The sequence below is a fragment of the Glycine max genome, chromosome 16, assembly GCF_000004515.6.
Source record: "Glycine max cultivar Williams 82 chromosome 16, Glycine_max_v4.0, whole genome shotgun sequence".
Lineage (NCBI taxonomy): Eukaryota > Viridiplantae > Streptophyta > Magnoliopsida > Fabales > Fabaceae > Glycine > Glycine max.
In genome coordinates this window covers 33,380,396-33,395,659 of record NC_038252.2, presented here as the reverse complement: position 1 = coordinate 33,395,659, position 15,264 = coordinate 33,380,396, and the positions used below count along the sequence as shown (strand labels likewise).

Below are 15,264 nucleotides of genomic sequence, written 5' to 3'. Positions count from 1 at the left end.
ATTTGAAATTACTTAACATAATACGCAGATCTTTTCTATTGGTAAAAAAACAATAATATCATATAAAATAAACAACTTGTTAGGTAGCGAATATATGCTCCAATATTTTATTATGTCATGTGATAAGTGAGTAAGACTAAGATTGAATTTTGTTATATTTATCTACGGCATGTAATGGAGGAAGTTAAATGTTGGGTGCAAAAGAGCATTTCCATTTTGAGTGTTTGGCGTAACTTTTACTTTTAGAAGAAGAGTTAATAATAAGCTTGGACAAATACTATCTAAGTGTTACTAACATAGAAAATAATATTGTAAGCAATTTACAAGAAGATAATTTGATGTATATATTTTTTTAATTTTTAATATATTTATTACTTACTACCAGTATTTTTTTTTTCTAAGAAAAAAAAAACTTAAGATATCCACAGGCCATGTACATCTTGTCACAATAGGATTTTTCATGGGTATCATTCAATTTCATCTAATTATATTGGGTTAGATTATAAGTATTCGGATAAATTTCGACACAACCAAATTAAGATTCGATTATAATTAATTTGGTAACGAGTTTTATTTTTAAAATTTTACCTAATCTAATCCATATCATATAATTAAATTTATTATTGTATATAAATTAATTATTGAATATAAAATACATTAATTTTTAGTTCATATAATTTATTAAATTATTTTATTAAACTACCATGATTTTTTAACATAAAAACACCGTATTGATAGTAAAATCATTAATTCTATAAGTTAAATATTATCACAATTTGATTTCTTTAAGTGTATTTAGTTATTTTATACTTACAGAACTTTAAATAAAAACAAATTATTGTGCTTAAAAAAATTATTTTTACAAAATAAAAAATATTCACACCCAATTAATCCAATTCAACCCAACTAGTTTATGATCCGATTTAGCTGGATTTGTAACACCTGACTCATAACCCAACATATAAATTTTTGATCGGATTGAATAAAAAGTTTAATCAAATTCAATTTAAGTCAACCGGTAAACACCCCTATAAATAACTTATTGGAATGAGTAAAATAAAATTTCTATATAGAAACTGAATGAGTAAAATACGAAATGGGTATGATATTGATGTGGCAGATGTCATGTCCTCTCTAATACGATTGGTAACATATAAACTTAACACTGTTGTGTTATATAAGTAGATGGAAGGTTTTTTTTTATGAAGAAATTATAATTTTTTTATTTTATGTAAGATTTTGATAAAAAATAAATTTTAAGGTTTAAATCAATAGAAGTTATATTTTAACACGAATATAAAACGATTTAATTTTAGTTTTTATACTAAATTTTTCTTCAAATCCTAACTAGCACGTCCAAATATTCTTTTAAAATTTCTTTCATGCGATCTTATTTTTTAATCCCTGTAGCATGTGTTTTTTAATTATCAAATCTTTATAAAAATGGCCTTTTCCTCTCATAAGTATTCTTATTAGAAAGTTTTTTCATAAAGTATTTAAACATAGTTAATATACTAGTATGAATATATTATCCATTAAAGTTTCATTATAATTCAAGAACTTTTAAATCTAAAACCCACTTGTTAATTTAAAACCAAGAAATGCATAATAAAGAAGTAATTTTTGTGTCTGTCATTTTCAACTCTATTCCTATTTTCTCATTTTGACAACTCTAACTATGAAACTTTCTTGCTTGCTTTGACTTGGAACAGCGAACGAAAACAAAGGGCGAATATATTTATTAAGCTGTTTTTATTAAGCTGTGCTAACATTGAAGTTCCATTAGAATTCGAGATTCTTTTTACATCTAAGATCTAATTGCTGCTTGATATATTAATTTAAAACCAAGAAATATATAATAAAGAAGTAATTGTGTTTCTCATATTCAACTCTATTCCATTTTCTCATTTTGACGACAAGAGTTTCCTTTAATTTTCTTTTCATTCAAATAACTCTACCTTTTGAAACTTTCTTGCTTTCTAGACTTGGAACAGCGAATGAAAACAAAGGGCGTAGAAATTGTGCCGTACAAGTATAGTGACTACTTAAATCTTGCTGCTCTGTGTTCAATACAGCACAACTGGTAAACCATAATTCATATCTGAAAAATCCTAATGGGTGGTTACTTTCTCAAAATCTTGTTTGCATTGTTAGTGTGCTTTTTGCATACCGAAATATCCATTCTTGGATTGAACTCTACATCGGAGATCTCACGTGTGAAATGCATTGAAAGTGAGAGACAAGCCCTCCTCAACTTCAAACGTGGCCTTGTAAATGACTCTGGCATGCTCTCTACATGGAGGGATGATGAAAATAACAGAGATTGTTGCAAATGGAAAGGCCTTCAATGCAATAATGAAACAGGTCACGTCTACATGCTTGATCTTCATGGTCACTACCCACAACGTTTGTCATGTCTAATCAATATTTCTTCATTGATTGACTTGCAAAATATTGAATATTTGAATCTTAGCAATAATGATTTTGAAGGGAGTTACATACCAAAATTTATGGGCTCGTTCACCAACTTAAAATATCTTGATCTATCATGGTCGAGGTTTGGTGGGAGAATTCCTTATGAATTGGGGAATCTCTCAAAGTTGGAGTATCTTGATCTTAAATGGAATTCTCTTGATGGAGCAATACCTTCTCAACTAGGGAAGCTTACAAGTTTACAGCATCTAGATCTAAGCCTAAATTCTCTTAGTGGAGAAATCCCTTCTGAAGTAGGGGTGCTTACAAGCTTACAACATCTAGATCTAAGTAGAAATTCTCTTCGTGGAGAAATCCCTTCTGAAGTAGGGAAGCTTACAAGCTTACGACACTTAGATCTAAGCTTCAATTCTTTTCGTGGAGAAATCCATTCTGAAGTAGGGATGCTTACAAGCTTGCAACATCTAGATCTGAGTGGAAATTCTCTTCTTGGAGAAATCCCTTCTGAAGTAGGGAAGCTTACAGCCTTACGATATCTAGATCTAAGTTATAATGTGGCTATTCATGGAGAGATCCCTTATCACTTTAAGAATCTCTCACAACTGCAATATCTTTGTCTTAGAGGACTTAATCTTTCCGGACCAATACCTTTCCGGGTTGGGAATCTTCCTATCTTGCATACTCTTAGACTTGAAGGCAATTTTGATCTTAAAATTAACGATGCAAAGTGGCTATCTTCTCTCTCTTTTTTAACAACTCTTGACCTGACATCATTGCATAATCTTGGCTCCTCTCGTTACTGGCAACAAATGATCGGTGAGCTTATAACAAACTTGAGAGAGTTGAGTCTAGTTGATTGTAATCTCACTGATGAAAGTGTTGTGCTATATGCTTCCATTCAAAATTCATCATCTCCTCTTGTCACCCTTAACCTTAATGATAACTCGTTAGAAGGTCCAATACCTAATCTTTCAAATTTTACATCTTTGATGGCATTGCATCTTTCCAATAATCGGTTAACTGGAGAAATACCTAATACCTAAAAGCATTGGGTTGCTACATGAGTTGGAGTCTCTTCACCTACAGGATAATTACTTGGAGGGTGATATCAATGAATGGCATCTCACAAATCTGTCCAAATTGGAGGAGTTAGACTTAACAGACAACTCGTTGTCTCTAAAGTTTGGTACTACATGGGTTCCACCTTTCCAATTATATAATTTGGGACTAGCTTCTTGCAAGTTGGGTCCTAGTTCCCAAGTTGGCTCCAAAATCAAAGTCACTTGGTCTTTCTAGATATCTCTGATGCTGGGATTGATGACTTTGTGCCAGACTGGTTTTGGAACAAGTTACAGTCTATAAGTTTGATGAATATGTCTTACAACAGTCTCAAAGGTACAATTCCGAATTTCCCGATCAAGCTTACTGATGACTATAAACTTATAATTCTAAATTCAAATCAACTTGAAGGTGAAATTCCTGCTTTTTTATCCCACGCTTATGCATTAGATTTTTCCAACAATAAGATTTCAGGCTTAAACACATTCTTGTGTGGAAAAAGAGCAAGTACAAACCTACACACTTTGGACTTATCAAGTAATCGAATAATGGGACAACTGCCCAACTGTTGGGAACATCTAAATACATTAGAATTTCTTGATCTGAGCAATAATAAATTGTCAGGCAAGATTCCACAGTCCATGGGTACACTTGTTAATTTGGAAGCTTTGGTCTTAAGACACAACAATTTTATTGGAGACCTACCATTCACCTTGAAGAACTGCACTCGTTTAGATATACTAGACTTGAGTGAAAATTTGTTGTCTGGTCCAATACCGTCATGGATTGGACAAAGTTTACAACAATTACAAATCTTGAGCTTGCGTGTAAACCACTTTAATGGAAGTGTTCCTGTTCATCTCTGTTATTTGAGGCAAATTCATATCTTGGATCTTTCAAGAAATAACTTGTCAAAAGGAATTCCAACTTGTCTAAGGAACTATACTGCGATGATGGAAAGCAGAGTAATCACAAGTCAAATTGTAATGGGGCGAAGAATATCATCTACATCAATCTCCCCTCTCATTTATGACTCTAATGTGTTATTGATGTGGAAAGGTCAGGATCATATGTATTGGAATCCAGAGAATCTTCTAAAGAGCATTGATCTCTCAAGTAATGATTTAACAGGTGAAGTACCAAAAGAGCTTGGATATTTACTTGGATTGGTATCTTTGAATTTATCGAGAAACAACTTACATGGACAAATTCCTTCTGAGATTGGGAATTTAAATTCGTTAGAATTTCTTGACTTATCAAGAAATCATATCTCAGGAAAAATTCCATCTACTCTTTCCAAAATTGACCGTCTTGCTGTCTTAGACTTATCAAACAACGATCTCAATGGAAGAATCCCTTGGGGAAGACAGTTGCAAACCTTTGATGGCTCTAGTTTTGAAGGAAATACGAATCTTTGTGGTCAACAACTTAACAAAAGTTGTCCTGGTGAAGATGAAGATTCAATATTCTATGGAGCATTATATATGAGCTTGGGCCTAGGATTCTTCGCAGGCTTTTGGGGCTTATTAGGGCCAATACTACTTTGGCAACCATGGAGAATTGCTTACCTGAGATTCTTGAACAGACTCACAGACTATATACTTCTAATGGTGGAAGTGAACATGGCCAAGTGCCATATGTGGTTCAAAGGCTAGTAGGTACGTAATTCCAAGTGCCATTTGCAGTTTATGGCGTATTAGCTTCAAAATTTCAATCCGGGATGAAAGCTTCATGAATAGCTGAAGGTGTACGATATGTACTATGTAGTATTGATGTTTGCTATGCAATGCAAAATAAGTGTTTGGAAAAACCTATTGATTTTGATTGTCTTTTTATTCTATAATCTCTTTTCAAGAATGCGAGATATCAAAATAATGTTTGTTGATCAGGCTAGTATGTTCCGACTACTTATTTAAGCCTGCAAAATTTAAATGAAGTTGGTCTAACATCCAGCTATCTTCACTTCATTTTATTTCTTATCCAACCATTTTTAAGGTCTAATATCAAAGAGCTTATGAATTTTACACATATTGTTACAGAAACTTTTGTTATACTATCCTTAGCTCCAAATAAATTAAGAAAAAAAAAAGCTTTCTGTCATATATGGTTCTTATTTTGTGGAAACAAAATATTGCTCTATTGCTCTTTCCGGGAGGTTTACTTGCACTGGGAAAAATATAACAAAAAGAATCAGCTCTAAAACATGATGTTAAAATTATGCAATTAAAGTGCAGAATATTTATTGATAAGACATGCAGAGTAGATTGGAAAAAGAGCATACAAAATCATCTTGATAACTGAATTTATTATTCACATGTAGATATCATAACCATTGTCTGTAACTGAGCAGATAAGAATTTTTTTCTCTTTTAAATATAAAGAAATCATCTCGTTTGAGTTAAAAACCAAGACAAGTTCAGAGAAGCGAAAATATAAAATAAAAACAGAAGTTGTAAAACATATAAGACATCACCGAAACTACTAGAACCCTCTAGAACAATATTTGATTGGACCTAACAACAAAATGTCACATCATGAACTTTTCAGCTGAATTTGAATAAAACAGAGCACCAAATCCTATTACTATAGAGCACACCTAAATTTTAATTAATTTTTCTCCCTTAACTCACGTGGATCAGAATATGTTATCATAGATTAAAATAAGAGTTGCCAAATTGTCAACAATCAATCTTGTTATTATTGTGAGGAAGAAATTCTCAACACAATGTAAACTTTTGCCCTATTATTGAGAGGAAGAAATTCTCAACACAAAAAGGTACTAAATAAGCAAAAATAAATTACAATCCCGAGAATCAATAGCTAGGCATTGCTATTTTGATAAGAACAGCAATAGCATCCTCCAAACCTTTGTTATATGCTGCATATTACAAAATTGTAGCAGTCATTAATACCATTTTGCATTATGCACGCTATTTCGTTCCCATTGCTGTTGTGGAAGTACTTTTGCTCCAGACATGGAATGAAAACTGATCAGGAATTTTGTTTTTTTGTGCCATCGATTGAGTTTGTATAAGTGAGGACATGTTGATCTTCTGACCAATTTTGTTTTCGAAATTATAATAATTACTAGTTCGCTATCTAAATTCATGGGAAATTGAAAATTGATTCCCACGAAACTGTATTTTTGTTGTACATTACACTTCTCAGGTGTTCTTAGAAGTCCTCTTCCTACTGCTAAGCCTTATCATATTCACTCTCCCCTGCATTCTGATTTTTACTTATAAATAAGTTAATGTCTAAGAGCAGGGCTGAATGAGCATAAAAAAGGGGCACACATACAAGTCTAGAACCTGTTTAGTTTGTGAACTAAAACTATGTTTTGGTTTTGCCTATCTCTTATGCTATTAAAATTATTCTAGAATTCACCTACAGTTTTTTTACTCAAAAATAAGTGTTGGAATTCTAAGATATGATATCAAGTTTACTTATGTAATTTGTTTGGTGACCTATTGTGGAATAATAAATACAAAAATAACATGGAATTACATTAACCGTTAATTAACTTATAAAGATTTTAACAATAAATAATATGTAATTATTTTTAGTAAATTATGTTTTTTTAAATTTCTCATCAGTTAATCTAACATCATCAATTATTTTAAACATATGAAAATGTAATAATTCAATTTACCAAAAAATTTACATATAATAGCATGTCAAACTATTGATATTGTCGAGAGGACAATGAACTACCAACATCACTCTTACATAATCAGTAACCTATTGATAGTTGATAGCAAACAATAAATTCAAATATTAAAATTACAAGCACTAAAATATATAAAAAAAAATCTTTATATATTAAAATTACAAGCACTAAAATATACAAAAAACAATTATTTAAACCCACCAAAAATATGATGTGTTATTTTGTCGAAGTACGAGGAATGCAATACTAATTTATCTTTACACTAATGTTTTTGCACAATCTTTGCACTTGTCCCCAATAAATAAAAAAGTCCTTGCAGGTTAGAGTATTTCCAAGTCTTTCTAGGGTTGATATCATTATGTGAAAAGTCTACTAAGAACTAAGATGAATAAATATCATTTGTCATTTGGCTAAAGCGCAGAAAATGCAAGCTTAATTAATTTGTCTTGATATAAAATTTCCACAAAGACTAATAATTTTAAAGTCTATACAATCGTTTTACTTTTAAATTTGGATGTGATTGTGTGTTTAATTTTCTAACCCATTAAAGGAGTTAGAAAACAAAAAAGACGAAAATATCATCTTTTTTATCATTATTTAAAAGTACTAATATATTTCAATACATGTGAAAATTTTTAAAAAACTATAGTTTATACGCTATTTATTTAAAATATAATCTTTATATTATAATACAAAAATATCACTATTTCATACTCATACAATCAGTATGAATATAATAAACACTATAATTTGTCTAATTATTATTATATATATCATTATTATATAACAATAACATTTACAATATTCATAATCTATTACTATTAGACTCAAATAAAAATCAAATTCTCAACTATATTATTTATTGAGAGATTCTTTTAACTAATTTCCTGTAATATACTTATTGGTCTCGAAGCTCCACTCAATTTTATCAGGGACTAACAAACAACCATTAATTCATTATATTGTCATGTCTTTATAAATGTCTCTAATAATTTTATTTTTCAAGTGTGCAAAGCACTTCGACAAATTTACTATTCTTAGTTGAGTGTAAGTGTCACATATTAATTAATATTTTTGGGTAAAGACATATTCTGAATATTTTAAATGAGAGAAGCATACCGATGAGCCAAGATGATAGGACCCTTGATCAATGAAATAGCATGAGGAGAATGAGCGTAGCAAGTCAGATTCTGAATTTCTCTCAATCTAGCTTGTCGAACCCTTTATATAACACTAGAAAATATACATTTAATGTCATTTATTCCTTAATAGAGTCACATAGAGTCTTGGTCTTGGTGAAATACTTACTCTGTCAAAGGATTCCTTAATATCCATAGCCTCCAGTAGGTGAGGATAGTGTCTACTGTCTAGGAAACAAATATTGCTGCGTATATCACCATCAATTCCTCCATGTGGTCACATAAATAACAACCTCGAAATCACCACGATCTCCTAAATTAGGGACTACCAACATTGACATTTAATTTATACATATTCTGAATATTTTAAATGAGAGAAGCATACCGATGAGGCAAGATGATAGGACCCTTGATCAATGAAATAGCATGAGGAGAATGAGCGTAGCAAGTCAGATTCTGAATTTCTCTCAAAAGATATAAGATGGATGGTGATGATAGAGTAATTGCTAACTAGTGATTAGAATTAAGGCATTTATTCCTAAATTAGGGAGACTTCGCCTAAAGCTGCAGAAAAAAGAAAAATTAGTATTGCAATAGATTTATTGTAAATACTTGTGGTGAACCTTCAACGAATCATGATCATGATTTGACAGGCTAAGCCCATGATGAACCATACGTGGTCCACTCCTCTCTTGAAAAGGTAGTCTCCAACAGATATTTTCAGTGATAGCAGTGAGAATATGTCCTAAGTACTAATGATACCATTTATTGCAGACAGACTTCTTATAAAACTAGAAGTTTGATAGTTTACAACATTTAGAAAAGTGTATCAATTTAAATGGCAGAATACAAATAAAAAAATGAAAATTGCAAAAGAAATGGCAAAACTGCATGAAATGAAGTTGTGTTTTAGACTGCCTATGATCCTTTCCCTTTTCTTACGAAACTTATTCCTAAGATAAGGACTAGATGATGGGATCTAATTGGCACTCTCATATTGGTGCAACGGAAGAGAGAGAATTTCAAATTAGCATTCATTGTGTGAATTTCATTTACAGATATACTCTTTTCTATTTCGTGATAATTGAGATAAATAGATAAAATTTGATAAGTCCAGCAACCTAACACTAGCTTGATGCAATTTTTAATGCTCTACTTGCTACTTTTGGCAAAGCAAAAGTGCATGTACAGAAGGGGTCTAACACAAGGATGCAAATACACTGGTAGTAACTAGGAACAAATAGGGTATCTTGCATTCTTCTTCTCATGCACAAATTTGATTCACAGTTAAGTATAGCTGCACTAGGAGAATATAGTAGAAAGCATTGTTGAAGATGAATATGAAGTGGTGAAATTTTAGATATCACAGATCTAAGCACAATAATGAAAAACAAACAGCATTACAAATATATTATACAATAAATACAACAATAGCATACTAAGTTTCTGGAAACAAGATTTTGCAGTTCATTACTTAAATACAAAACATTGTAAACTCCTATACTAAAGAATTATCTCGCATTTGTAGCTGCCAACAATGGTTTCTTCTCTGATCAGAAGCGTACAGCACATCTGCAACAATCAGCATTTTTTTGCACAACAATTAATGTGGTGGATTAATTACAAGATATAAACAGAATTATATTTTTTCATATAAAATTGAAAATTGAAGTATACATGCAGGGACCATGGCCCCCAAGTTTTTCACAAAGTGTATTTAAAATACCATGTTAAAAGAATTACGGTCCCCTAAAAATTTATGGAAAAAAATATTGAAAAGTAATACATGTCATCTTAATTGACACTTAGGGAGATAAAAAGAAAAAAGAAAGAGAAGTGTATCTATAATAGGTAATATAATGTGATAATGTAATAGTAAAAAGTGAGATAAAAAGAAATTAAAGATAATAATAAAGTATTTGTAATGTGTAGGTGTACATTTATAATTATGGAAAATCATTTTAAAGAAATGCATGTATTTGTTTCTTCTATGAATGTATAATTAATATATTTGAAAGAGTTTATGTTTCTAATAATTAGGAATAAAAAAATGTATTTATTTATTTTCATATAAATGATAAAATTAATTAGATAGTAATGGTTTTATGCTTAATATAGTTGTATATTTTTTCTTTATAAAAAAATTACAAGTTAAATATTAATTAGATTAAATTATTATTATTATTCTTGGCCTCCTCTAAGTGAAATACATATTGCTCTTTTTGATCAGTGAAGCAATTTCTTGATATATGTAAAATAAAACAAAGTCAGAACATAAACCATGAAATTGAAAAATAAATCTAGAACATACCTTTTTGCCTTGGAGCGTTCAGCAAAACTTCCCACCACATTCACCATAACCATACATATACATAGTCTGTTAACCTGTTCAGAAATCTGATGTAGGCAATTCTCCAAGGACGCCACAGTAGTAATGGCCCTAATAAGCCCCAAAATCCAGTGAAGTATCCAATTCCCAAGCTGATGTATAATCCCTCATAGAAAACTGAATCATCACCTTTGACTGGTGGTTCTTGATGCTCTGCTGTTGTCTGATCTCCATCCCCAGAACAAGTTTTGTTAAGTTGTTCGCCACAAAGATCAATGTTTCCTTCAAAACTAGAGGCTTCAAAGGTTTCAAAATGTCTTCCTGATGGGATTCTTCCAGAAAGAGAGTTGTGTGACAAGTCTAATTTTTGCAAATAATCAATTTCAGAAAGAGAAGAAGGAATTCTCCCAGAGATGTGATTTCTTGACAAGTCAACTGATTCAAGTGAACTTAAATTCCTAATCTGAGAAGGAATTTCTCCACTCAAATTGTTTCTTGATAGATTCAAAGAAACTAACCCAAGCAAATATCCTACCTCCTTTGGTATTTCACCCATTAAATTGTTACTAGAAAGATCAATGCTCTTGAGCTCTAACTCTGGATTCTTGAACCCCCGTTCCACACCTTTCCACATCCATGTTATGTCAAGCGTATAACCTCCAAATGAGTAAAGACCATAAATTTCAAAGTAAGTGTTATTATTCCAATATATATGAGACAGAGTGTCACTTGAGTTGATGCTCTGTTCAGACATTGCAGTCCAATTCTTTAAGCATGTTGGAATTCCTCTTGACAAGTTATTCCTTGAAAGATCCAACAATTGAATACGGTTCAAATAACAGAGATGAATGGGTAGATTTCCGGAGAGGTGATTTCCTCGCATGTTCAAGATTATCAATTGATGCATACTTTCTCCAATCCATGATGGTATTGGACCCGACAACATATTTTCACTCAGGTCCAGCATAAATAAACTGCTGCAATTCTTCAAAGAAGAAGGCAACTCACCCATTAAACCATTGTTTCGTAAAACCAAGGCTTCCATATTAACAAGGGCGCCCATGGACATAGGAATCTTCCCTGACAATTTATTGCTGCTTAAATCAAGGAACAGTAATTGCTTTACTGATTTCCAACAATCTGGCAGTTGCCCCTTTATTTGATTGCGTGACACATCTAAAGTGGCCAAATTTGAAGCTGTGCTTTGGTCACATAAGAATGAAAACAAATCTGAAAAATTATTTTCAGAGAGCATCAGCTCGGAAGCTTGTAGTAAAAATGACGGAATTTTACCCTCAAACTGATTGGAATTCAGAAGTATAGACGGTCTGTTAGGAAGCTTCAATGATATATTAGGAATTGCACTAATGATATAATTGTGAGACATATTTAATAATATCATATTTTGCAACTTATTCCAAAACCAGTCTGGTACAGAGTCATTAATCCCGTTATCAGAAATATCAAGCTCATACAACGAACTTTGAGTCTTGAGCCAACTAGGAAAAGTGGGGCCCAACTCGCAAGAACGGAGTCCCAACTGTATTAATTGGAATGGAGGAACCCAACTCGGGACAAATTTCAGAGACAACGAGTTCCCTGATAGCCGCAAGTATTTTAATTTGGAAAAATTAGAAAGATGGGATTCAGTGACGTCACCCTCCAAAGAATTCCCAGCCAAGTTAAGATACTCCAACTCTGATAGCAACCCAATGCTTTTAGGTAACATGCCAGTCAACCGGTTATAAGATAAACGCAACATCCTAAATATGTCTCTGTTGCACCATGAAGAATTTCGGAAGAAGCTAGAAAATTCCCCGTTCAACTTGTTATTTGAGAGGTCTAACCTCTGCAATGCGCACATGTTACCAAAGAAAGATGGAATCTCGCCTTGCAGTTTGTTATCAGATAGGTAAAGAACTTCAAGAGAGTTCATTACTTTCCCAAATCCATCTGGAATGGGACCTTCTAATATGTTATTATTAAGTAAAAGGTTATGAAGATTGGTGGTGGAGTTAAAGAGCCAGTAAAATATAGTTGATGATTTCAACAGATTTGAGGAGAGATCAAGGGAAACAAGAGAAGATGAAGAACGCATAATGAAAGAAGATGACATAGGAAAACTTCCATCCGTAAGACTACAATTTTGCAGATCAAGATTTTGAAGTTTTGAACTGAAGTTGAAACCACCTTGAAAGACTGATGATGTCATATTATTATAGGAAAGGTCAAGGATAACAAGAGAAGTAAAGTTTGACAACAGTTGAAATGTTGAGGATGTGAGCTTATTTGAAGAAAGATCAAGGATGGTAAGAGCAGTGGAAAAGTTGGAAGGTGAATAAAACAGAGATTGAAGATTTGTATCCGAAAGAGAACAACCAACTAGCCTCAACTCTCTTAAGTTTGGAATAAGCTTGCTGATCATTTGTAGCCAGTGATGAGAAGAGGAAAGGTTGTGTAGTGAACTTAGCCTAAGTTTGGTCAAGGAAGAAAGATTAGTCAACCACTCTGCATCCTTAGATTTCACATCAAAATTGCCACCAAGTCCAAGAGTGTGCAACAAACAAAGATTCCCAATCTGGATAGGGAGTGCTCCCGAGAATGAATTCCCCCCCGCAAGATCAAGATACCTCAACTGTGAGAGATTTCCAAGTTGATAAGGGAGTTCCCCATCTAGATCATTATCACTTAGATCAAGATATTGTAAATGTGTAAGGTTTCCAAGTTGATAAGGGATTTGTCCATAGAGATAAAGATTCTTACCTAGATCAAGAGACAGTAAATGTGTAAGCTTTCCAATATCAGAAGGAATAATCCCAACAAATGCACAATAAGAGAGATTGAGATATCTCAAGTTGGTGAACGAGCCCATGTGTTCTGGGATATGACTCCATGGAAAAGAATTAGAGCTGAGATCCAAGTGTTCAATATTTTCAAGGGCAATCAATGAAGAGATATTGATTGCACCTCTCAAATATTGTGTATCCTGACCACGGAGATGAAGCATCTCAACATGACCAGTTTGATTGTTGCATTGAATGCCTTTCCATTTGCAACAGTCTCTGTTACTGTCATCGTCACTCCATGTAGAGAGAATGCCATAGCCATCTATGAGGCCATGTTTGAAGTTGAGGAGTGCTTGTCTCTCAGTCTGAATGCACTTAATTTCTGCGCTATTGGGAAGGCTGTTGAATCCAAGAATGGATACTGCAGCATGCAATAAAAGCAGCAAAAGTGCATAAAATAGTTTCAGAGAATAACAACTCATTATGAAATGACTAAGAGTAAAACAAAGATCGGTTACTGTGACCAGTTTTCTCTTAAATTGTCAAGTATGAAAGATGGAGCCTGCGGCAGGATTTATATAGCTGATAGTATGGCTAAATGACAGAGTCGTGTTAATTCTTGTTCACTTATCGAAGACAACAAAATAAGGATATTTTCTCTTAAAAAAAACTTTATTTTAAAAATTAAAATACGAAGACTCCATATACGAGGCTTATATATTTTAAATTCCTTTATTACACTCAGGTGATAAGCAATTTATAATAAAAAAATTCAATAATTATATAATTGTGTAATAAAATTATCTCATATATTAACTACAGGTTCATCAAACTCTACTTCATATTGTACCAGCAAGTTGTAACAACTAAAATTTCATCAGATAATTCGACAAAAAAATGATGTTACAAATTTTAATAAATAAAAAATATAACTATGATTTTATTTTTAGATTATCAAGGGAATTTTTGTAATGTCATTAAATTACACTACGTGAGCTGCACATTAAAATATTTGAGTTTGTCACTTTAACGAGCACACGATGCTGAGAAAAGTCTATGTAAAATTAAAACAAACAAGGCTTAAACAACATTTTGGCTCCTATAAATTATTAGTGTTTTTGTTTTAGCCTTTCAATAATGTTTAGTCCCAGTAAAAATTAAAAAAAATAAATCAGTCCATATTATCAAAGTAAGAACATTAATTGACTACATAACATGTAGTTACATTAACCATTCATTGACTTCTCATGCTATCAAAGATCATAATAATAAATAGTGTAATTTTTTTAAAATCTCTCATCAACTAATCTAGCATTATCAATTATTTTTAACACATGAGAATTTGAAGATCCAAATTACTACAAAATTTACACATAAGTCTATCAAATTAACTCATTAGTAACGTGACGAGTCAATGGACAACCAACAACATTATTACATAATCCGTAAATGTTGATAGTTGATAGTAAGCACTAAAACCAAGTATTAAAATTACAAGGACTAAAATATTCAAAAAAAAATATTTAAGCCCACCAAGAAATATGATGTGTTATTTTGCCAAAGTACAAAAAATGCATGACTAATTTGTCTTTACATGAATATTTTGTATAGACTAGCAATTTCAAGTCTTTGCATCGGTCCCCAAGAAATAAAAAAGTCTTTGCACATGTTTTTAAATTCACCAATGGTGGGAAGATATTTTGCATCAGGTAAAATGAGCTTTTTACATCAATTCTAGAACCAATATGTAAATCTTGTCTATGTAAAATGTATTTCCTTTTTTACATCAATTGTTTTGTAACCAACATAAAAAGTGTCTTTCTACATCAATTATGAAACAACCAATGT

General features: G+C 31.9%; 2 protein-coding genes across 3 annotated transcripts in view; one reads left to right on the top strand and one right to left on the bottom strand.

The window, feature by feature from the left end:
• The window catches only part of LOC102660657 (receptor-like protein EIX2), a 39,542-nt gene that overhangs the window by 20,696 nt on the left and 3,582 nt on the right, over positions 1-15,264 (bottom strand). Inside the window, exon 2 of the mRNA XM_014769155.3 lies at positions 10,613-13,837. Within this exon, the coding sequence (XP_014624641.2) occupies positions 10,653-13,837 (3,185 nt within the window). The 3' untranslated portion in view covers positions 10,613-10,652. The remainder of the gene's footprint in view (positions 1-10,612; positions 13,838-15,264) is intronic.
• On the top strand, positions 1,960-5,377 carry LOC102660792 (leucine-rich repeat receptor-like protein kinase PXL1). 2 transcript variants are annotated; one of them, XR_005889064.1, is made up of 2 exons: positions 1,960-2,364; positions 5,178-5,377. XR_005889064.1 is itself a non-coding variant. In XM_014769156.3 (2 exons), exon 1 carries the CDS (start codon positions 2,115-2,117, stop codon positions 3,474-3,476), a length of 1,362 nt encoding a protein of 453 aa, XP_014624642.1. In that variant the 5' UTR covers positions 1,960-2,114; the 3' UTR covers positions 3,477-5,150; positions 5,178-5,377. The 2 variants fall into 2 exon arrangements, 1 of the variants encoding a protein (XP_014624642.1); XM_014769156.3 differs by having other exon boundaries at positions 1,960-5,150.